This window comes from Lagopus muta, chromosome 1, assembly GCF_023343835.1.
Source record: "Lagopus muta isolate bLagMut1 chromosome 1, bLagMut1 primary, whole genome shotgun sequence".
NCBI classification, from domain to species: Eukaryota; Metazoa; Chordata; class Aves; order Galliformes; family Phasianidae; genus Lagopus; species Lagopus muta.
In genome coordinates, this window is record NC_064433.1 from 122,540,147 (window position 1) to 122,565,397 (window position 25,251).

General features: G+C 43.6%; 1 protein-coding gene across 1 annotated transcript; it reads right to left on the reverse strand.

The window, feature by feature from the left end:
- Positions 1 to 19,114: 19,114 nt before the first annotated feature.
- Positions 19,115 to 20,634, reverse strand: TMSB4X (thymosin beta 4 X-linked). Its single transcript, XM_048945944.1, has 3 exons — positions 20,631 to 20,634; positions 19,865 to 19,978; positions 19,115 to 19,592 (listed from the first exon to the last, which is right to left on the reverse strand). Exons 2-3 carry the CDS (start codon positions 19,962 to 19,964, stop codon positions 19,558 to 19,560), a joined length of 135 nt encoding a protein of 44 aa, XP_048801901.1. The 5' UTR covers positions 19,965 to 19,978; positions 20,631 to 20,634; the 3' UTR covers positions 19,115 to 19,557.
- Positions 20,635 to 25,251: the final 4,617 nt, after the last annotated feature.

Genomic DNA, 25,251 nt, shown 5'->3' on the forward strand with positions numbered 1-25,251 from the left:
AGCAATAGTAGTATTAACAGCAGCAGCAGTGGGAGTGGATTCCATTCAAGATGCTCCTTATTTAAAACCTGATAGCATTTCCTGTCTTAGTTTTCACATGGACGGCTTCTGGGAAGTTAAAGCCCATTGATTTCCCTAGGAATTGCCCCGCTGTACACTGGGGTTAGGAGGACACCCCTGTGAGCACAGCTGCTTTGCAAGGCAAACTTGTTGATGCCACAGCTCTGCAGATGCTGGTGATCTTCCTTGAGCCATGTGCAAAGTCTTTGTCCTGCCTGAGCTGGAGTCAGGGATTTTCTGTGCTTCTCTGGGCAAAAGGTATAAGAGCTGTTCTCTGCAGCCCCTACAGTGAGGAGCAAAGAGAAGCCCTTCCTCTGACAACAGCTGATCCTATGCAAGGACATCATTTTCCAGCAGAAAGCATATTGAATTCTCCAAACAGTTTTCCTGAGTACATGAAGAAAGGCCACTTTCATAGCCACAGTAGGAGTTACCAAATGACTCTTGCATCCATTGTGTAGTTGGCTGCTATCCTGCCTTGAAACCTCAAATATTTTCACAGGATAACAGTGAAGATTCCCAGACTGATCTCCTCACAAACCTTGGTGGAACTCTCATACCTGGGATAAGTACACTGTCAGTAACAAAGATAGGATAATCTACCTCCTGCATGTATTTGCCTCCTCCATTCCATGTGAGGTGATATTCTACTTTATTTCTTCATCTCGAGGCTCTTTCTGGCCTTCAGCCTCTTCCAGTGAAGCCCACAACACTTAAATTCATCCCCCGTTTCCCCTCCTTTTCCTGTTTTTGCACATTTTCTCCTCACTTCCTGTCCCACTTCAGTGCTTGCCTTACCAAACCTCTGACAAACATGAGTGGTGGTTACTACCACGAGAGCAAGACAGCTGTGAGGCTAACCATCAACCTTTGTTAGCATTCCATAAGCACCAAAAATGCAAGTGACCTTTTAAGGAATGAAAGTTGGGATCCACGGCCCAGTCCCATTACTGCATATTTAGCACACACTAAGGGGTGGCTCAAAGCCTGGTCCTGACCATACAATTATAGAATCACAGAATGGTTTGGGTTGGAAGGGACCTCATGGCCCACCCCGCCCCAACCCCTGACATGGGCAGGGCTGGCCCCCACCAGCTCAGCTGCCCAGGGCCCCATCCAACCTGGCCTTGAGCGCCTCCAGGAATGGGGCACCACAGCTTCTATGGGCAGCTGTGCCAGCGCCTCACCAACCTCTGGGTAAAGAACTTCTGTATAATATCTAAACTAAATCTCTCCTCTTACTTTAAAACTGTTTCCCCCTGTTCTATCACCATCAGACTGTGCAAAAAGTCAATCTCCCTGCTGTTTATAAGCTCCCTTTAAGTACTGGAAGGCTGTAATGAGGTATCCCTGGAGCCTTCTCCAGGCTGAACAAGCCCAGTTCCCCCAACCTTTCTTCATAGCAGAGGTGCTCCAGAACATCTGTGGACATTTTATTGTGGATTTAAAGAGGAAGGAGATCCGGGGGCAAGTGAGACATCCACACATTATTTATTTTGTATTTTGCCTTCGGTTTATCAAGCATTACTCAGTTTGTTGTCTGTTAGATTCAAAGCGTGTCACCCTGGGCGGCTGGTGGTGACTCAGTGCAGCACCTTGCCCTGCAGCAGTGCTGCAGCTCCCACCACCCCAGCCTTCACCACAGGCAGGCTTGGGGACCAAAACAGTAGTGGTGGGGACTGCAGGGACGGCCACTTGAACACCTTTCTTCTAGTATCTGAGTCATCCTGAAAGTGGGTATGGAGGTTTTCACTGTGCATTCACAAAGCTGTTTGCACTCGGAGAAATCACCACCCTCTGCAGTAACAGGCCAAACCCTTGCAAAAAACAGGGTGAAACAGAGGTGCTTCCAACAGAACTGCCCCACGCCCTGTCTCTTGTCGCTAAATACAGCCTCAGGGTGTGTTTTTTCCTCCTGTTTGTCTTCCAACCTGCAGCAGAGCTCTATGAGCCTGCAGGCAGAGTTAAGGTGTTGCTCACTCAGGTACCTGATGCAACTGGCAGAAACAACAGGAAGGCTCCTTAAATTACCCATGATTCATCCCTCCGTGAAGTCATAACGCTTTTGTGTTGATCTTTTTTATTGTTGGTGGTTGTTTGTTTTTTTTTTAAATACTGTCTGATACTGTATCAGTTCTTGTGTTTTATTAGACTTACAGGTCAAGGGTTTTCAGCTTGTCACTGTCTTACTGCTCAAGAAAAAAATGTATGCCAGTTTGAAAGCACGAAATTTGGTTTCCAGTGTGGATTTCCATATTTCCTACATTACATGTAATTCTCCAGGTGTCTGAGCGCTTATCAAGTCAGTGGAGATATCCTGTGTTCATAACAGAGTATACATGTTCTTTTCCAAGTACATCCAAAGTTGTTCTTCATGGTCTCCCTCTGACTCTGTCAATTCATTGCCTTCCTGTATGTGAATCCTTCACCATTAACCAAGCTGAGCTAGTATTTATATATTATATTGCAGAACTCTAGAAAATAAGGCTTAAAGGAATACTGAGACACTGTAAAGTAGCAGAGTCAAATCCAGCTCTTAAAGTAAGATCAAATGTTAAGAGACCACAATCTCATAGTGCCCCATGGCAAAGATCTTTGCTGAAGGAATATAGATCAAGGGCACTGGCTGGTATGGGCACAGGCTTGAGTCTGCAGCCTTAGCCAGTCAAGGGTGCTATTAGCTTTTCCCTTTGGGGATCTTCTCTGTTCCAGACTTCAGACTCAGATGGGTATTCCTGCTGCTAGCGAGGACTCCATTGTGACCATGTGACAGCACAGATAACAAGGAATACAAGTGCCTGAGGTGAGAATGTTGAAATGCAGGTAATGCATTTATTTGCCTTAATACTGCTTTTAAACGCTTGAAGCCAAAGAACTGCCCTGTTATCTTTGAGGCTGCTGAGCCCATTGTCTTGCAAGGAGGCTAGCACTGAAGCTGTTGTGTGACTGGGTGCTGCCTGCTGTGGACAATACCAGAGGAGATACCACAGTGCCAATGTTCTGCTTGTCCCTTGGAGAAAAGCAGTAACTTTAGACCAATACATGTAGTGACAGAGCAAGGAAACCATTTGTACCATAATGAATAAATGATAAAAATTGTGTATGGCTTTCTTGCCTAGCTATCCCCTAACAGGCCCTGCTGGTCTCCTGCCTTTGTTTCCAATTCTATATTATAATGGAATCATAGAATGATTTGTTTTACAAAAGAGCTCTGGAGATTACCTGCTCCAATATTGCACTCAAGGCAGGACAAGCTTTGCAGTTAGATCAGGATGCTCAGGACCCTTGGTGTTCCTAATATACCCAGGGACAGCAGTTCCCAAGCCCCTCTGTTTCCAGTGTTTGACCCCCTTGATTGTCACAAGTTTGCTTCCGATAGCTAGTCAGTTGCAACTTGTAGGCAGAAAGAACGTCTCCATCTTTTCTGCAACATCTCGTTAAGCAATGCTTCTCTTCTCCAGGCTGAGCAAACCCAGCTGCTCTCTCAGCCTTCCCTCTTACATCATGTGCTCTGCCTCGAGTCATTTTGGTTGATCTCTGCTGGACTTGCTCCAGTATGTCAATGACTTTATTGTACCCCCAAAAACATTTTCCCAGCTGCAATTTCCAACCCTCCATTGTTTTCAAACTTGCAAGAAGATCAAGAATGGTTAATCTATTTATTTAAAGGAAATAAAAGGAAAAGTCATGCAAGGGCAAGATCCCTGGGCTGTCTTGCAGTTAGCATTGGACAGATGGCTCACATTCCACCTGTGTCTCTAGAGGCAAATGCAACCCAGATCTAAATGGGTAGCTGCTCAGCTGTGGCTATGTCAAATTCTGAGCATATGTCACAACTGCTGGTGTGAAGGGGAAGAGGGGAAAATAGAGCTTTATTATCCTGCTCAGCACCAGAGCTTCTCTGTAGTATATCCTAGTTGCTGTAGATCTTAAAATGATGGAAACATTTTCTGCAGTCATCTGCCAGGTAAATAAGACTCCAGCAAAAGACTGGAGTCAGAACATTCATTAAGGACAGCAGAAGAAGCATTGGCTACTTGTGAGACGTTGAAGCCCATGAAGAAGTAGGGATGGAAGCAGTAGGCCACAGAGAGGTGAGTACAGGAGAATGGGAGGGAGGGCAAAAGTTTTATACATGCCTGGAACAATGGAACACTATGGCTGGCTCCGTCATCCAGAGGCAAGCATGATGACTTGCCATAGGCTGTATGGAGAGCCTCAGTGCTGTACTGCCTAAGAATAAGACGCCTGGTCCCAGCTAAATGAAATGCTGGGATCTCACCCTTGGACCTTTCAAACAGATGTCTTGAGATGTGTCCCCAGGGCCCATTTTTAATATTGCTGTGCAGTCAATACATAGTGATACTATCAATCCATGACAGCAAAGCATGATCAGTATCACATCAGTAGTGATGAATTTCATACCCATGTACTCTTCAAATAGTATATCAAGACAAGTAAATATTTGCAGGATTCAAATGTGGGCAGTAATTTCTATGAAATATACCCAGATTTCCAGAGGGAAGATACTGAGAAAAAAAACATGCATTTGTAGTGTGTCTTCCTGGCTATCTTATACAGAGAAGTTTTTTTTGGTGCTTAACTGAATCCATAGTCCTCTAATCTATCTCAGGTTGAGCACTCAGACACAATCACGCTCTGTCTTACATGACACTCTCAGAAAATTTGAAGTTAAACTGTGAAAACATCTAACAATGAACACTAATGCTTCTAAACACACTGCTACATACTCCTGCAACAAGTAATTGCCAGCGGTTGTACCACAGACGCAACCGTTATATCAGTGGTGTCTTGGTGGTGGTCCAAAAATAATTGTACCATTGCTACACATGACTCAAGAAAGAAGAATTACTTCTGTATGTGAAGAGAACCAAAGGGCAGCGCATCCATCTGTTTGCCTTATGGCAGGCTCAGCTTGCTATTTATTGTGAGCAGCATCGTTTCAAATTCTACCTTCTGTAGTTCGCACCTCTTGTTTTGCCCCTTGGCAGGAAGCTGACAGCTCTGAGTCAGCCATGCCCTCGGGTCCCCCCTGAAACAGCCATATATTGAGTGTCAGCAAGTCTCACTGAGCACCTGGGAGTGGGAGGCAAGGAGAATCCTATTCTCACAGGGTGCAAATGACATGCTTAACAGGGCAGAGAGGGTGCAAAGCACACTGACTGTGCTGGTCTGGAGTTGGCTGAGCTCCTTCCGGAAGGCTGTCACCTCTGCTTCTCCCTGCACAGAGCCCTGCGACATGAGAAGAAAGGGGAATGATAAAGCCACGAAGGAGCAGGCTTACGGACAGGGAACAAATAGCTGCCAAAACTGGAAGTACATGTCAGTGGGAGGTTCACAGTAAATCTGTCATACTTAGCCTTCTTTCCTGCCATTCTGAAATGTCCTCTCTGAAGAGGACTTTAGATGTGCCAAAGCAACAAGTGTCTTCTCTGCCTATATAGGTATACCTATGTAAATACATTCATCATTCATTGAGAGCTGGAGTCCCCAGAGGTTTTAGCACTGCAGTAGTCAAAGGATAGAGCACTTCCTGACTGCTTAGTACAAATAAGGAGGAAAGCAGAAACTACCATTTGGCTATCATAGGCACATTGGCTTCCGCAAGTTTCCAGCCCCAGTTCCTGCTGGAGGACCTCTGTCCTTCTCCCCTCCACTTCCCTCCTGCACATCACTGTCGAGCTGGCACAAGTCTTCATGCAATTGCCTGGAGAGTTGGGGTAGAGAAATGCTCTCACTGGAAAAGAAAACATTTTTGGCTGTTTTTCACCCCAGTTAAGGTCACTATTTGTCTTACCAACAGCTCTATCAACTCAGTGGAGAAAACAGTGCCAGCCTGGATGTAATTCAACGGGGTTTGAGGTGTGAGAGAGATTCAGAACTACTTAAACCATCTAACAGGTTGTCATTTAAATGTAAACTTGGTCTAAAACTGGTGATACCTGCCTACCAGACTACTCCCTGGGACCAGACCTGCACTGATATTTTTCTGACCAGGTAATTATCTGAGCCAGGCATCAGGCCAGCAGCTGCCAGGGTGTGTCCTTCTGTAAACTCGGGTCCCAGCACTGGTGCTCCTCAGACAGTTATGCTAAGCTGAGGATAGTTGTTTCTGGGGATACTTAAAAGAAGACAAGGACTTTTTAATCCTTTTCAGTCCGCACACTTCTAAAGTTTTCTCCATGCATCAGATTTCAGTGCTTGATTTTCTAAAGTACCATTTTGCATGGGTTCCAGGTAGAAAAAGGCAAGTCAGTGATGCCAAGTACAACGAGTCCTTGTTCAAGAGAGGTTTCTTTGTTTGAAGGCCTTGGACTGCAGTTCCTCCTTTGTTTCATTAAATTTCTCCACAGACAAATAGTTCTCAGTATGTTAACCCTCAAGTTTTATTGAAGTCTGATGGCTAATGATTCATAAAAATAAGCTTCTCCCTGTGCCCTATCAAAGGGCAAAATGTCCAACACAACTATTCAATTGTACAGAAACAGTTTCCAGCTACCTTTGAGATAACTATCCATAGAATCAGCTAATGAGAACAAAACTGACAGGGAAGTTACAGGTAAAAAGTTGTAAAAAAAAGTGGGACTACAGAACCTAAATTTTATCGTAAGTGACATAATAATGTCATAGAGTAAGTGGGACTTTTGGTAACTATGAACAAAGGGACAAAGAAGGACAAAGAGAATGGGATCTGACAATTCCTTGTAACACAGAAATGAGCTGAGCAGTCTATGTAAATAGACAAAAAATGACTAAGGCAGAGAGTGAATGAGGCCTACACTGAATTACCTACTGGAAGAGATGAGGTAATGCTCGTTCCTCAATCCACAATAATACCTACAGTTCTCATTGTGCTTGACGGACTCTGGAGGATCCATTTTTACAAATTTGTCTCGAGCCCAACTTTTAAACACCCAATAAGGACAATTTTACAGAATAGCTAGAACTACTGCAAGCCAAGGTTGCAAAGCATGTATGTATCTGAATCAACAGAGTGCTTTTTCAAATCTATCCCTACCTGTACAAGCGAACTCATTTTTGAAAGCCTATGTGAATATAACATAAAAATGCACATAGACACGCTGGGATCCTTTATTTTCATGGAAATGCAAGAATCCGTCCTTACAGACCAACTGACCATAAAACATTATAAATCAAGAAACATTTGTGACTAAACTCAAGAATGGATGGGCAAATGAGGAAGAAAGCCAGACTGATAAAAGCAATAGGAGTAGATAAGCAGTAAATAGGATATATAAAGATACATACTGTCCTATATGTGCTTCACACAACGATGAGACTCTATACTTAGAACTTACTAATTTAATGCTCCATGGGCCTTAAATACTCACGCTGCTAAATGCAGCATTCACCCAACACTGAGATATATATGAAATAATCCTACTAAAACAAATGCAGATAATTCTGAAAAACAAAACAAAACAAAACAAAAAAAAACCACAAGGTAATAGTTTGCACACCATTAATTAGATTTTTTATATGGGAGATCAGGGATGTACATTTTAGTGCTCTTTTTAGTTATTGGAAGAAAATTAAGAAAACACAAAGATAAAGACAATAATAGCCCTTTATATTTGGTTCATTTCATGGGTAATTTATGAGATACATCTGTTATAAGATTTTTACTAAGATTGCTTTGCCTAAAGTGGACTAAATTTTTGTGTTTTCACCACAAAGAAGTTGTAATCAACCAAATAACATCCATATATTTCAGTATTCATCAGAAAAAACAACAAAGTAGTGTCCTGTTCTAAATCTTCTAAATGATGGAAATTATAGCTCATATTGGTGGCTGTTTAAATTATATTGAGAATACAAATCACAGGAGCACACTGCACAACGAAGGTGTACATTTATATCATACAAATTCCACAAGTGCTGCCTGGGCGTTTACCATCAAGGTAAACTAACTAGAAGACCCAGTAAGGAATAGGCGACAAAAAAGAGGTGGTTTTAGAGGCACTTAAGATGTCATGAGGAAATGGGAATTATTAATTTCTAGTCCTATTATTTTGCTGCTGGGATATGAGTTTCTAATGTGTAACAAAATCACTGGTCATAACTGTGAAAAATATTACAAAGATGAGAATAATAAAACTTGCATATTTGAAACTTCTTTTAGACCTCATATATTCGTGCCTGTTTTCTGGAGGTGGTAAAGTATGTATAGTCTTGTCAATTAAACTACCGACTGAGTTATAAGTGTGGGTTTTTTTCAAAAAATCATCACTGCCTTAAGGGATAATGTATGTCTGACTGAATGTCTGAAAGGCAAAGAACAAATACAAGTAGACCTAGAGGGAATAGAAGGGGAGTGCCTTATGTGTGCAAGTGTTGAGTTCACAACTTCTGTCTAGCTCCAGACAAACCTTGACTGAGACATGAAACATTTCACTGGGCACTGATCATGAAGCCTCAGGCTACCTTCTTTTTTCAGTGAGCATGTTGTTGTGAGCTTGTTGCTGATGGGTGAGAAAAGGAAGGGCTGCTTCTCAGTGGGGACTCCTCACCTGTGAGACACAGGAATGACATCGAGGAAGAAGGAGTAATTGTTGCTGCTGGTGGAACATCCTTTCCCTTCTGCTTGTTAAAAAAGTGGTCTGTTTCTGCTGTTTTCTGTTCCTCACCAAGGCCAGTAACGCCAGGCAGTAAATGAAGTGCTAACTTTCAGAGTGGATACGAGTCTCCGCAGTTCCCCCAAGCTCCACCCTTGGAGCCATCCAATTTCAGCCAGTCCAACTGAGGATCTGAAAAGCATCCCACAAAACACAGAGTATAGTAACGTATATAGAGTATAGTAATTCTTATAAGAGTATCTGTTTCTTCTACTTAAGACTGGTTTAATGATCTATCTTTGGTGTACTTCAAAAGACTAAAATTCGCGAATGAATTCCCTTTATAGACAATCTACAGTAGCTAGCCAAACATCCCCCTACTTGTTGAGATAAAACTAAAGCATGATTTAGCATCAGGAACACTTGTCAGGTTGTTCAAATATACAGTAATTCTTAAAATATTAACAAGAATGGCATATGCAAGTTAACAGCTTTTATCTCTTATGTATATGATTTGCCTTAAACTGCACAGTATGAGCACTGATAGATAGATATTGCAAAATTATTCTGGTGATATTTCTTCATCGTCGTAAAGTTTCTATGTTCATAAAGGCACAAGTATGTTTGTCTGTCTCACTGGTAACATTGCTTTGCATATGAGGAAGAAATGTCTACTTGTGATGCATCCTATGTAAATAATGTGTATAAATTGTGCAACATTTGTAATAACGGCTGTCAAAGGGAAGGATTGTGGTTGAAAGAACAAGAACAAAGGCTGAAGGCAGTGGACAGTCCATTACCAGAGTGAAAATCTATACTTTATATCTAGTGAAGAAGCAATCTATAAGTGCCCATTAATATGAAGACATTTCACAGGTAGAGGCTCAGACTTCATTAAATCTGTTGAAAGAATTCCATGTATATGGCTGAAACTCAGCGTACTCTTATAAATAATTCACATGTGCAAAGAACAAAGTGCTGGCCCTGATCTGATAATAAGTTGATTTATTGGCACAGAGAAGAACAGGGTGCTGAATCCTGCCAAATCTTTGTTCATTAGTGTGGTGATGGCCTATATGATTAGTCTCATCAGTGACTGCCCGCTTTGCTCAGCCCAGTGCGTACATGCCCAATAAAAAGCCCTCCCTGCAAAGGTCTATAAGGGTGTAATCTACTAGAGATTTCCTTATAATCATGAGCTTTCATTAGGTTGTTCTCTCTGGTGGCTTATTTTCTTTTAACACTGATAATACCTTAGAAAGTTTCCATGCCTGAAGCCCCATGTGATTAACAGGCCTATAAAACAGCGCTGATGTAAGCCACTTCTGTATAAAAATCAATGTGAGAATTTTAAAGTAGGTGTTAAGTACTCCATACTATTCCAGTTTTCTGTCTGCCTTTTAAAGTGAAGCACACCTTTGGATAAAGATATGTGAGAAGGGTGATGGGCAAGATGCTTTGTCCCAGGAAAACCCATACTTCAGGTTGTGCCCCCTTTGCTGTCCGTGTGCTAGCACAAAACAACAGAAATGATCTTCATCTCTAGGTCCCAGGCCAGAGATTGGCATGAAAGGATGGCCTTTCCCCCTGTCCTCCTCTGTGAAGACATTCAGAAGGCCACCAAAGGCAAGGCCCTAGCTGGGGACTGTCGCTTCTCTGGCTGCATTCAATTCAAGATGTGGTCTCCTACTCTGTCCCCTGCCACTCCGTTTTGTTGCCTGGTTTGGATTGGGTTCCCGTGGAGTCCTGAAGAAATGCCAGAAGGCTCAGCCACTGTACCGAGCAGTGAAAGGGGAAGAAAATATCAACAAAATCATACGAATTTGCATTTAAAAGCACACTCCCACATCGAAATTGCATCTATTTTTTATTTTATTTTTTATAAAAAGGGGGTCTGACAGGAAGGCTCTTTCCAATCCCCACTGACTATAATGGAAAGCAGCAACTCTTCCCTGGCCTCTGCATTCAGCTTTCATATGCATTTGCCTTTCAGTAGATGCCACTCCCACTGCCTAGAGTCTGCTAGCATAGCCCCACTGACAAGAAGGACATACAGTTCTCCACATTCCTGCTGTGCAAGATAAGCCTGAGGTACTGTTAAAAAATGTAATTGATTTCACTAGCACAGCCCAACTTGCTGCTCAGAGGCAGGACAGTAAAAATAATTTAAATAAATCAGTAATTTGATATTAGATGACAACTATTAATATGCGATACTGCTCTTTCAAAAGCCCTGGTGAACAATTTATAATGGTTTCTCTATAACTTCAGCCTTCTTTTTTTCTCCTTCGATACATACTGCTCATGTATACTTGTCTAAGCACTCCTGGAGGATGACATGTAGGAAAAAAAGGTACACCAAGACTTAATTACACCGGTATATCTGTAAGAAAAGGCCTAGATATTTCAAATGTCAGTAGATTGAAGATGTGTGGGCAGGATTTACAACACTAGTATGTTGCCACTGGTTACTGACTGCATTTTTAACCTCCCCGCTGCTGGCTAACTGCATGAAAGAGGAGGTGGCTAGGGACTTACCACTAGAAACAAACAAGCTCATTTAAAAAAATACATACATATGAAAAATCATTGCTGTGAAGCTGAGACAAACAAGGGAAAGGAGCGTATAAAGGTTAGATAAGAGCTGTTTCTTCCGGCTGGTCAGCCCATACAGTACGTGATCCCTCCAGCTTGCTGGCTTGCTGCTGCTTCCTCTGCTGGGTTAGCTCCTAGGAACCAATTCCGTCCATTTGAGAAAGAGGGGAAAGGAAAGAGTGAAGCTTACATAGAGTATTTTAAAGGCACAGATACCTAAGGCAGAAGACAGATAATGGAATCCCCTGTCAAAAACTTGGCAGCAAACTTGTTGAGAGCAAGAGATTCGAAGATACCGAGCAGTCTGGCAGATGATTCAGTGGATAACAGCGTCAGAAATACAGTGTGAAGTAGGGAATAGATGCTGGCAGGGTGGCACAGCTTGGGTATGATGAGTGAGGGCAAATGAGAAGGTCAAGCTTCCTGGGCACATAACAGTGGCATTATTAGGACACCCATTCAGAGGGACGGGAACAAACTAATGGAAGGAACTTGGATTTGGCTTTGACAAGGAAATTATTTGTGGAAGGAGACTGTGGGTAGAGAGGACTTTGAGACAGGTAGTTACTCTTCATGTATCATGCAAAGATAAAGATAGGGCATACTCCCATCTAAAAAGTGCTTGTGGTGAGAAGTGTTCCATGAGAAATCCTGTAGAAGCTATTGTCATAAACTGAGGGAACAGCAGGAGACTAAAACCACAGCATTACCCTTAATTAGGCACTCAAATTAAAAAAATGGCTTGACTTGCAGGTGCCCTACACACCTAGCAACTCACTGAAATGAATGCTGCCACAGTTTGACAGGTCCAGGGGCCTTTACCTTCGGCAAGGAGCTGTATTATTCCTAAACATGCATTTAGTTCAGGCTATCAAAATGAAAACTGTGAAATCATTCCTCAGAATAATATTTGATGGTTTTTGTTGATCTGGAAGACAAAACATATAAAATGGAGACAGCCAGAGTGGCTTTTGACAAAGGCACAAATTCTATCTATCAGCTCACACAGTCCAGCTGAAGATGAAAGAGAAGAGCTCATTCTCATGCTGCAATGCATGTGATTAAATAGCCCCGTTTCATTTACAGAACTTGTTGAGAATGCCAGTCTGTTCCTAGTTTTAACCTTTAAAATGCAGCATAGATTTTGAGAGCTACATTGGCATTTTTCAGCATAACCCACACCTCCCACACACAGCAGAGATGATTTCAACAAGCAGAGTTATCAGGGAAGCAGCTGTACATGGGTATGTGTGGTCCATGGACCTGTGTAAAACACTGCATCTCTCCCAGAAAGGACTTTCATCTATATTCCTCTTTGCATCACATTAACACTTCATGCTAAGAAGAGATGTCATCCATAATAGCCTCACTTGGGCTCAGAGCTCTTTTCCTTCTTCCCCCTCCATTTAATGCTAGCAAGCCAAAGACGAAGAGCAAAGCAGTCAGCAGACCTTCATGTGTCTCACAGAGTGGTAATTAAAGTCTCTCAGAAAACAAATAATACTGTTAAAAACAAACCTGAAGCCTTTCCTGGTAGCATTGTGTTCTACATGATACAAGCAAGCATTAGCTGCTTCTTTGCAGACGAGACTGTCTGGGATCCATCTATCCTGTCCTAACATGTCGAAGCAGCAGGGTACATACATCCTGCTATGTGATTTCTTAATTAACGTTGAAACAATATGGAAGGGATAAAGTAATTTATGTCTTCATCAACTCACTTCATTTTGTTTTGCTTTGTTTGCTGCTGCTAGGGAATAGGTATGTTTGTGTTATGCTAATCATGCATTTCTCATGGAAGTCATTTAATACATCACCACTGATCTTTTTTTTTTGGACCTTCTTGTCCTTGATCTAATCTGAGCACAAGATTTTTTATAGATCTAGGCATGAGGTTGCCTATCAAGAAAAGCCTTCATACACAATGTAGTAACTAACTTTAATCCAGTCACTGTGTTCAAGTCATGTTTTTGTATATGGGCAGGTTTACCCCATTCTTAGGACTTGTAGCAGCTGTACACCCAGCCAAGCTGGGCCTGGATTAGTAAGGTTATGGCTGATCTTTACTCCTACATAGTAGTAGAAGGGCTCAACTGTTTACAGGTTGGCTGAAACTTAATCAATAGTTTCATTGATTGCAAACTCCCTATGAAAAAAAGCCATATTGCCAGTGCACAAAATACGGAATATATATGGAATATATTTTTCTAGTAGGTTCCTTGAAATATATTTTTCAGAAGAAGAAGCAGGATTAAGACTGGAAAACACAAATTAATTAGAAAAAAGCTTTTTTTTTTTTTTTTTTTTTGCCAGTTTCTTCCAATTCAACTACCCCCTTTCCTCTTACAAAGTTTTATTTCCACTACTATTCTTCTTTAAAGAAATTACATTTAAAAAAAAAAAAAAGTTCTCCATGTTCCTCCTGACACCAGAGTGGCGAAGAAATCCTGGTGACATCCACAGTCACCTACTGAACTCTAGACTGGTCAGCAAGAGCATAGGATGGGCACCCCAAAGGGCACACAGAGGCAAAGAACACACTGAAGAGAAAGGCTTAGGACAGTAGCCCATGGCACCTAAATCCAAAAGCACAAGAGCCAGCACCAACCCCAAGATGAGCTGGAGTTGGCCTGGGTTTGAACAACAGCTTGCAAACCGTCATGCCATGAAATGAAGTGACAGGGAAGCTGAAGAGCATATTAGAATAAAAGGCTTGGCTGCTCTGGACAGTGTCCTGGGGATGCCCTCTGGGAGAGCACACTGTGGTATTGCCACCAGCATGCTTTGCAGGGTAACACTGTGAGTGACTGCCCACATGGTTCCTCTTTACAAGGACTCCAAATACAGCAAATAAAGCTGCTGCAAGCCCAGAGGGTGCTCCACACATCAAAGGTAGTTTCTTCTTTTGGATCTGATTTCACCAGGTCTGAGTTCAGGAGTCAGCTCTGTTAGCACAGGAACCGTTCCATCACCGTGCACATCTTCATATCCCTGGTTTTATGACAGGCACCAAGGAGTTACCTCAATGCCATGAAAAAATAATAGTGAACAAGTCTGAACAGCTATCCTCTTATCCAGCTTTCCTGGACGTCAAGGCCTAAACCATATCTTCTTTTTATTGCCTGAATTTGATTTGGACACATCCTTCACGAGTGGTGGAATCACACATATGACAAGCTGGAAATGACTTAGAGAAGGTTTCTTTCTATTTTTCTGCCTGGTTTAAACCTTGTTTTGATCATTCTAACTCTGTAGTCTCAGAGATGACCATAAAATCCTTTAAGGCTGACCTAGAATTAGCTTTCATTCATAGTGTTGTCTGATTCCAAATTAGGATCTTTTGGAGTGGTAAGCAAGTACTGCGAGCCCTTTGCCAAAAAGTTGCAATTTCCATCCCTAAGGAAATGTCATGCCCCATCAGACCTCATCACATGCATAATCCTGACTGCTATTCTCAGTTCACAGTGGGTCAGCCTCCTTTCTGAGAGGCAATGCCCAGTTTAGGGAAAGGAGGGGGAATATCTCTCTGTTGGCTCAATTTTCTCTCAGAGGCCAGATGACACAGTGCAGGTGAGGTGAACCAAGATGCATGAAAAATTAATCTAGCCAGTGATTTCTCAAGTTATAATGTAGCTCCAAAATTTTCAACATCATATTGCAACAAAATCTAGTTACGCAGAAGTCCTTAAAAATAAATTCCACAGCTGTAAGTGATAGCTCAAAGAAATATTTCTGTTTCAAAATAAAATACGACCAAAGTAAAATATGCCATGTTATCTATGGTTAGGTATCATGAGGAAAGAAAACTCTGCTAGAGGAAATCGAACATAAACTGGTACTTATGAAAACTTATTAAAACCTTAGGTGAGATTTGAGCCGTCTGGGAGCCTGATTTCGTCCTTTAAGTCTAGCAGGAAGTTGATTGCAGTGAGTTCAGCTCTCTTATTTTAGAGAACTGAATGCTGCTGCTCCAGCTTCAAAACACCAGAAAATAGTAGCGATAAATAAATTATTATTATGATAAATATTACAGAACATGAAAATGCATTCCTTTTCTTGTTTCTCTCTCTCTTTTTTCTTAATTTTCCAGCACATCTGTAGCCATTTTGTGAGCATACTGAAAATTCGTAATTATTATGCAAACAAAGGTCACTGCAAAGGTCTATTCATCAAACATGTTATGTTTACAAAGCCACATGAGATTGTTTTTCAAGCCCTGGGCCCTATGCCAAAGATGGGTCGATGGTTGGACTAGATGATGTTGGTTGTCTTTTCCAACCTTAATGATTCTATGATTCTATGTGAAATGATTACAGTGGGAAAACTTCCTTCATCACCAAGAAGTCTTTGATCAACATAGTGATGCATTTTTTGTTCAAGGCACTCTTCTGATTGAAAGCATTGTGAACATTTGGGGACAATTCAAATGCTGGAAACATTTAATTTAAAGTGAATACATCCATTCATTTGCAAAATACTTGTGAATGAAAAATTGATGTTAGGTAAAGGATAAATCCAGAGCTATCAGAAAATCTGGAGCCATAGGATTTCTGAAGTTAAAATTATAATAATTAAAAAAGATGTGGTTTTTACAGTCTCACCTTGCTATTCTTTCCTTATAATGGCCTGAAAAAAATGCTATAGATTTTACTCTGCTTTGCAATCAGAATCCTTTCATTGTGAGGGAGCAGTGGTTGGAGACTCTCCCAGTTGCCAATTCTCATTACATTGCATGGATCTCATCATGCTTGACAGCTTTCATAAAGCCGAGGCTCCAGGAGACTGAAAAATCTCCCGAGAACCTCAGCTTTTGATTACAAGGAAAAAAGGAATATCTTAGTCCTCGTGATTGGGGAAGCAAGATAAAAAAAACGTATCTTCGCAGTTCTCCCAACATGCTGAAAGCTTATTAACCCGAAGGCAAAATAATCATCTCTCAGAACCCACAATGAAAAAAAAAAAGTGTCTTTTTTCTAGGCAGGAAGAAGAAAAAGTCAGAGAGGAGTCTGACATCATTTTAAAACCTGGTAAAAGCACTGCTGAAATTCAAGCCATGAACGTGAACTGCTCTGCTGAAAACAGAAGAATGAGCCCTTTCTTGGCAGAAGTCACAGAATTTTGAAAGAGGGGCATAGTAAAGAACAGGGCTTTTTAAGAAATCATATCACAGGGACAATAGCAAATTAATCTGTCAGACAGTGTGCAAATAATAGTGAGATACCGCCTGGAATTGCCTGTCTACAAATTAACAAAATAGTCCCTTTTTATTTACAATTCAGCCACCCTGCCTGTTGAATTGAAAATGCACAAAGCTGCGACATCAAATGATCCGATGGCGGGCGGCTCTCCCAGCCCATCATAGGTTGCTTTGCATAGTCATCCTACTGCCGACCAACGAATAAGCAGCTGCTACATTTTTTATGTCTTCACACCCCTTTTGGTGTTGGCCCTATGGAATCGTTGCACTGCACACTGCATTCTCAGTGTGTTCGATATGATGCGTGCACTGGCGCATAGCTCTGTATTAATGGAATTGTTTCCTTCAGCAGCTGTATGCAGCAGCCGTATGTGATACAATACACAATGGGAACTGCTCGTTTCTACACTGTTTCTAGGGAAGTAAAGGGTTACTAGGGGGAAGTGTGTTTTATCACACATTCAGCACTGCACAAAAATAGTCTAGGAGACCAAAATGCTTGCGTTAAAGTCTCAACATTTCTTTAATTAATTTTAGTACCACAGGGATCTATTTTGGATACTGTTAGTATCTGCTGTCTGTGCAATGTATGCAGAGTTAATAGTATCTTTGGAGGTTCAGGAAACAGAAAATCGCTCCTCAGCTGCAGGGCAAAGAGCAGCCTGGTGTTGGGGGCGGGGAGCACATTAGCCTGGGACTCACAGGGCTGGAGAATGAGACTGCACGGCTGCTGAGATCAGAAAGCAGACACGCTTTTCTCTTTCAAATGACTCCTTTTCATGACCAACCTACCTGCGCAGAACCTGTAGAGCATTGGCCATCTCCTCTGAAGCTATGAGAAGAGCTGAACAAGGCTAAGGAACATGGCTTAGTAATTAGCAATATTGGTGGTATGGTTAGACTAGATGGTCTTGGAGGATTTTTCCAACCTTGGTGATTCTACGATTCTGATTGCTCCAGCCACCCCTTAATTTGACCACATAGTGGCTGGTGGTACCCTTTGGCCACCCCTGTCATTTTAATATTCACACTTGAAGATCTCCCACCTTGTTATCCAACCACACCAATCTACAGCACACACTTTCATTCACTCACCCAGAGCTATGCGTATCTACTGCTTTTCCTCTTTTGGAAATGTGCTGCTTTGGTTTCCTTCGCATAGGTGAATCCGCAGTGAGTGAGTGCTTGCCGCTATTGAGCACGTACAGCCTGTGCCGTATGCTTCTGAGGTTAGTCATGCTATTTCCTGTGCTACCTGATTACCATCAGTAGCTGCATGTTGACCGTTTAATTGACTTTTCAGAAACTCAACTTAGAAGTTTCCTGTGCCTTTCCCACTGTACACAGGGAATAAAAGCTTAATACATTTACCATCACAAGAAATGGTTTGCTTTTTTTCCTCAGCTCATCCGCTTGAACTACTGTGAGCTCCCTACGCCATCAAGTCTTCAAAATCTTCCCATGGACTGCATGAAAACTTCTCAGGCCTGAATCTCAGCTTACCACCAAACACACGGTTCTGAAAGTTCTCTGTCCTTGGGGCTGGGACTGCACATACACAGGACTCCAGGGCTGCTCCCTCCACCATACACCATTCCTCACTCAAGGACAAAGCTGGTTGCTCTGCTTAGATCCCCACATTTATGCCACCTCCTTAAACCTACCATCAGCAGCCTTAGCGAACCCAAACTTAACTCAGTGTTGCTTTATAGGAAACAGTTGAAACAAACGCAGGCTGAGCCTGAGGAGACAACCAAGGCACTCCAGAATCGTGCTCACCACACTGCTGCAGGCCTGACATCTTTGTCCTTTATGGGCTGTATCATGACTACTCTCACTAACCTCTCTGTGAGAGTGTGAGATATTTTACCCACTGTTATTTGAGGTAAAAACAAACAAAAATTATCCCAGGACTGAATGAACCATCATAAACCAGCGATATGTAGGGCTGCTAGTCACAGATGGAATGTATCATAATCTGATTTTAAGTTACTTTTGCACGCAAATGATTAATTTTCAATTAATTAGGAGGAAGCTGTAATTTTATATTCTTCTGTATCAATTCTTAGGATCAAATAGTCATTAAGAGAACATAGAAGAGTTTAAAGCACCATCAACATCTTAGTAAAATGATTTTAGTTGGCATAGGACACCACCCACTACAACAGCTTTAGAATATTAAATAGCTAACAGTCTTGGAACGAAAATTTATTAGATACTGTTAAGCAGAATGAGTCCTATTTATTAAACCTGCTATCAATTCATACAACTGAGATTGAATCTGTGCAGCAATACAGAAAGGTTCTTACCAACAGTGCTACGCTATGGGTGGGGCAAGGCAAAAAAAAAAAAAAAAAAAAAAAAAAGAAATTAACCAAATTTTTTGCTTTTCAACAAATCTCTACATAAATAGTAAAGTCGTATTTAAAGTGATGTACTCACATGATAACCAATTTTAAGACATGCAGTGTTTAAATGTGATGCTCTAAGAGCAAGCTTCAAGGGACGCAAACACATCTATTGCTGAGAGCACGTCTCAAAACCTGAGAATGGCGATGGAGGTTTGGATCATCTCCAGAGGCTTCCTAGCATCCTCAGCACTGGCTCTTACGCTTCACATTCCTTTGATACGCTTCTCCAGACAGAGGACAGAAATACCATCCAGGTTTTAAAACATTTTATTTGCATATTAAAAAAATTGTGCATTCCAATAATTAAAATCATTTGAACCAAAAAAAAAAAAAAAAAAAAAAAAAAAAAAAATGGCACTCGATTAACTGCATTTTACAGCTCGCAGGACCTTGGTACAGCTTTGCATTTATTCGTGTGTTACTCTAGTTACTGTAGTCCCACCCAAGTTCTTCTTCCATCAACATGCAAGCTCTTTCATGCCACCAGGACCAAAGCCAGACAGGCAGAGGGAAAGGCAGCGCCTTCATTCATTGTCAGTAGTTCTCTCTATTCTTTTGATGTGAAAGGGGCAGTACAGTCATTTTTAAACTTTATCCAACCTCTTTGCATTTTACAAAGTTAAACAGCTAAAAGAAGTAAAATAAGAAGGCAATGCTTGTGGAATGTACAGTGCATAATTTGGAAGGGCAGATTTCATTACGATTCACCCGCTTGCTTCTCCTGTTCAATCGCTAAAAAGGGAAAAAAAAAAAGAAAAAAAAAAAATTTTTTTAAAAGGAGAAATAAAGATCAAAAAGCCTCAAACGCGCATCCAAAGCACTACGTGTATGAATTGTAAGCACGGATGCGCCACAAAGGAGGCACCGAGCGTTGCGTGCCGGCTGCGGGCTGCAGCCCCGCCACCCCCTGGCCCCGCCGCCCCTCTTTGTCTCCTCCCGCCTCGTCCCCTCCCGCCCATCGCCCTCCCTCCCCCCCCCACCCCCTCCCGTCCCCCTACACTCACTTTCTTTTGAAGGCAGCGGGTTTTTCTCTTGCGTCTCTGTCTTCTTCAGTTTGGACTTGTCAAATTTCTCGATCTCGGCCATGTCGGGCTTGTCGGACATGTTGGCAGGTGGCTCTGAGCGCACAACGGGAGGGAACAGCCCGTTATCCCAGGCACAGCTCCCGGCCCCCCCCCGCACACCCCCACACCCCCCGGCAGCAGAGCGGCCGCGCCCGCCGCATCGAGGCGGCAGCGACGCCGCACGGCGGCTCCGACTGCAGCGGGGCTCCGCCTCGGGAGCCGAAAGCTCCACGCACGCCGAAATCACGGCGGGTAATTAAATATGTATACATACATGTATATACATATATACACACATACACATATAATTATTTATTTTTTAAGGGAAAAAGCCGAAATTTCATCCAGCATCTGAGCCCACAACCCGGTGGCAGCCCTCAATATGTGCACTCACAATAGAGGGGCAGCGCCCGCATTTTCACCCCGATGAAAAAAAAAAAAAAAAAAAAGAAGAAAAAAAGAAAAAAAGGGAAAGAAAAATATTTCAAACCGAAGCGCCCGGCCGGCAACAAAGCCGCCCTCCCGCTCCCGGCCGGCCGCCGCCCCACAGCTCTCAGACAATAGCCCCCTCACCCCCCCCAAGACAATAACCCGCCCGCCCGCCCCCCCCCTCGGCCAACATGCCCCCACCCTGGCCCTGCCCTGCCCTCATCCCCCCTGCCTCGGGGGGCACCGGGCGGACCCGCGCTGGGGCCGGCGGACCCACCGGTGTCGCCGCGCGGTGATGCTCAGCCCTGCCGCTCGCTGCTGCCGCCGCTCCGCACACCAATGTACAGAGGGCTCGCTGGCGGGGCGGTTTTATCCCCGCGCCTATGCAAATCGCACGGTGATGTCACACTTTTTTTTTTTTTTTTTTTTTTTTTGCCGCTTTCCGCCCTTTTCTGTGTCTCTTCTTTTTTTTTTTTTTTTTTTTTTTAACTCCTTCCCCACTCACCCACTTCCTCCTTCCCCCCCCCTTCGCCGCCCAACCCTCCCTCTCCACGCTCACACAGCTACAGGCACACACACACATACGCACACGCACACCCCAAAACCGCCCTGGCCCGATGGAGGCGCCCCGGGGGGCTGTCGCGGCTCCCGGCCTCCTCCCCCCACCGACACAGGGACCCGGAGCGGGACGCGCCTGGGGCGGGGACGTGCGGCTCCCGGGCAGGGACAGGGCATGGGGCAGGGGCAAAGCGGGCAGCGGCCGTGCAGTAGGTTTTGCGGTGCTTTTGCTCCTTTCCTTCCCGTTGAGCAATGTCAGCCGGCCGGTTGCGTTACGCGGATTTCCTCATTTCGAAGGAAAACAAGAAACCCTCCGGGCTTTAAGAGCTGCGGCTACTTCCCCCTCTCTCTCCCCGACCTCCTTTGCAACCGCGCCACAAGGGAAAGAATAAAGCCCATCGCTGCCCTTGCAGCCCTGCCGCAAAGGAGAGCCGTGCTCTCCGCGCCAGCCCCGCAGACAATGGACCCGGCCGTTGCGTGGCCGCTCCCGGGCTGCTGCCAGGGCACCGCGCCGTGAACGCGGGTCCAGTCCCTCCCCGCGCCGCAGCACCCGCTTTCCTCATCGGCACGCCGGCAGCGGGTCCCCAGCAGCCTTAAGAGCAGCATCGTGGGGCGATTGGTGATGGGTGGGGTGAACAGGAGGCTCTGCGTTTTGTGTTTACGGCGCCGGGCAATAAACGGAGATATGCGTACGTAGAGTGTGCAGGGATGACGACGAGAAGGGAAGCTCCGCGCCTTTGTCTGGCAGCAGCGCGGAGGAGGGGGGGGGGGGGGGAGGAGAGGCGTGCATGCAGTGCTGCTGCTGTGGGACATGTGCATAGGGCTGTGTGTGCCCTTCTGCAGCACATCGGGTGCGGCGTGGTTGGTGCTGAATTGGAAGCGAACAGGATTAATGCATGCAAGCAGAGCTGTAAATACATTTCAGTACATTCCTTGGGGATGCTGCTGCCCTCGAGGCCTGCCTCTCTGCCTTGGCCGGCCGTTTTTCACAGCACCGCCAGATATTCTGTCATGGAGTAATATCTTGTCCCCATGGTCATCCCAATAGGGCTTTGCAATAGCAGACTGGGTTTTCCGGTTTGCAGAATCACAGAACTGTAGGGAATGGAAGTGACCTGTGGAGATCTATCTAGTCCCACCCCCTACTATAGCAGATTTCCCACAGTAGATTGTATGGGGAAGTGTTCCGTCAGGTCTTAAGTATGTCCAGGGAAGAAGATTCACTGTAGTTCAGCCAAAAGCTGAGCTCCTTCACTTTTGGTGGTGCAGGGAGTAACGTCTGCCTTATTTCCCTTGTCCGTGAGTGCCTCCAAAAGTGAGATGGACAGAAACTATTGCTGGGAGATGTGGTATGAACTGGAGGTACTCTGATGAGCCAGGAATGGTGTAGGACTGAAGGTCACAGGAATTGCTTTGGGAAGAAATGGCAAAGAGCACAGCTTATCATTTGGCAGTATTTACAGATTTCCATAATAACAGCATAAAAGCATTCCAGAGGGATGTGCCATGTTCAAAGCAGGCTGACTTTGCTAGCTTTTGAGTGAGTTCTTCAAAATGACTTCATGGCCTTTTGCTTCTTTGACACTTTTGAGTGCTGAACCTTGTGACTGACGATTGTGCAATTTCTCTAATTATCACTTCATCAGCATCCCCTGTCATGTTACAGCTTCAGTTTTCAGTTTTGCCAAAGATTTTTTTTTTTTTTTTAACCTTCTAAGTGATGGTAAATTTATTAGAAATATTCTTTAGGGGATTTCTCCTCTGTGGCTACTGCAGTCACTCATGCATGTGTTTGGTCATAGCAACATTGCCCCAACCTGAGTGTGGTAACGCACTTCTGAAACTGAAGAACAGTGGATACTTATGGGGCTGGGTCTGATTTTTCAATAGCAGCTTGTCTAGCAGCAGCACTGCCTTCCTTCACTTCTGCTCATTTCGGGACAGAGCCACAGGTCGCCTAAATCAGTGCAATCCACATGCTTAAATGGAGCTTTGCTGATGTGTGTAAAGCAGGCCCCGCTGCTGAGTTTAGATTCAATTACAGTCCTGAGAGACAGAGACAGATAAAAGCTTTACACTTCTACAGCTTCTCTGCCTTCCTGTATCTCCCTTTCAGTGAATTGGTATTGACATAGCCCCAGCCCCTTAGAAAAACCATGTGCATCTTACTGTGTGTGTGAGTAAAAGGAAGGTGTTACGTTCCAATGGCAGGATGCAGGCTGATTTCTGTACAAGTCGATCTTGACAATAGCATCTTGTCTTAGTGACATAATTACAGAAATGTCATATCTGTATGTCCTTGTGTGCCCCTTCTTTTTGTCACTATATGGACAGCATGGGGGAGACCGATGTCCATGCAAGACTGCCCTGTGCCAAACTGCATGTGGGGATAACAAACTCAATGGATGCTAGGGTGTGGCAAAGCTGCCATCCTTAATAAATTCCCTAGGTCATATCATCTAAAGGACAGTTAGCTTATCTTTGACCTTTGAGGTTCCTTCCCACCCAAACCATTCTGTGATTCTTAGGAGCTCTTATTACGGATATTGATGAGCTTCTGCATTTCTTAATCATTTACTTGTTTGTTTGTTTGGTGTCAGCAGCCAACAAATATTCGGTGATGTAATGCCCTTCCAGGCATGCAGTTTCCCATGCATTTGCATGCGAAAGGAGAGCACTTCTCAACACAGAGCTCATCTCATTTGCAACAGTTTTCAGCTAAAAACACGGAGGGCTTAAACTGCACCAAGGCAGCAAGTTCTGCCTTGCACTGTAGGGAAGTCTCAGAATGGGAAACTTAGTAAGTGGAAACCTGTACTTCTTTTGTCTCCTTCGTATGGCCACGCTTGTAGCCTTGAGACAAAGCTCAACATGCCTTTTCCAGTAAGTATCTGTATTCTCATATGTGAGAGTGTGAGACTGAGGAAATAAAAGAGTTCCTCAAGGGCATACAGCAGAGAGGCTTAATCAGATATTAATTGATGTCGGTAGGAGGGTTTGTATCTAAATTGCCTTTAGCTTGTGCTTGAACTCTGTCTGAAAAGTGTTTTGAAGCATGATTGGGAACTCAGATCTTCTGACCTCGTGCTAATTCTTCCATACAGTTATTGCGTTTATTAAAATACAATAAAATAAAGGAATCAAGGGGACACAAAATGTCTGCGATAAAGCACCCAAGATTAATTCCCATTTCTGCTTATTATTCATAATGGGATCCCTGGCACATCAAATGACTCTCAAGATAAAAATAAACTGTGTGTAAATTTCTCTATCATATGGAAAATAAATTTAGAGGAAGAGAAGCCAAGTGATTGTTTTCCAGGCCTCAGTTTCACATGTGAAATCATATTTTCACAGGGTTGACTTACTGAGGGAGAATGCATCCTCTGACTCCATATACCATTAGAGGAAACACGAGCTGGCAGAAATCCTCAGGGTGTAAGTGGGGAGAAGACAATCACATTTTGTCATTTCTGGCTGCAGTGCCTTGCTGCCAGCAGTATGTCCATGGTGACCTAGAGATTTGGGGTGCTCAGCTGGTCCAGTATCAGAGCACAGCGTTTGTTTTGGGTAACATTCAGTGAATGCTCTGGGCAAAAACCCATAAAAATAGGTAATTCACAGAGCAGTGTGTGTAAAGGGAGAGCCTTTCCATCTCCACAAAGCTTGATTTCAGCAGAGGAATTGCAACATTCCTGTTCTAGCTGGACAGATAGTGGCACTGATGTCTTTGCAAATAGTGACATTTCCTTTTGTCACTATTTGACAAAGGGAATTTTGCAACAGGACAGGACCGTAAGCAAGTGGTGCTTGTGGGAGTGGAGAATGCAGCTTAGTAAACTCAGATAGCTGCTGCACAGGAAGCGCAGTACCCCAGAGCAGCAGATGCTCCTCTCCCACACCAATCTGCCTGACTCTGGTTTACTGCCTTCCCTACATCCGTGAGCAATAAGAGAAGAGTGCCACGTCTTGCTCTGAACACACGCAGAAAGCTGTAGCAAAGCTCCAGTCTTTGGGCTAGGTTACTTGGAACTTGGAGCAGAAGGCAGCATACAGCCTGCAACAAAGCCAGCAAGACCAGGAGGCCTTCAGCTGTGGTTTCCAGCTTTTGAGGGATGATAGGAATTTACTCTCATCATGTTTGGAAAATTTTAATTAACAGAGGGGAAAGCAGTCTGTTTTCAGCCTTCAGAAATATTTCTTTGAGTCTGCAGGGAACCACCCAGCTCTTGGTTCTCTGTCTTATGTGTTTCACCATAGAATCATAGAGTCATGGAATCACAAGTTTGGAAAGGACCTACCAGATCATCTAGTCCAACCGTCCTCCCATTACCATTGCT

Bases quoted from the DNA above. Each gene is read 5' to 3' on its own strand.
- TMSB4X (XM_048945944.1), bottom strand. From the start codon at position 19,964: ATGTCCGACAAGCCCGACATGGCCGAGATCGAGAAATTTGACAAGTCC. The intron at 19,593-19,864 runs GTGAGTGTAGGG...TTCCCTTTTTAG, and splicing joins CCCGCTGCCTTCAAAAGAAA to CGATTGAACAGGAGAAGCAA.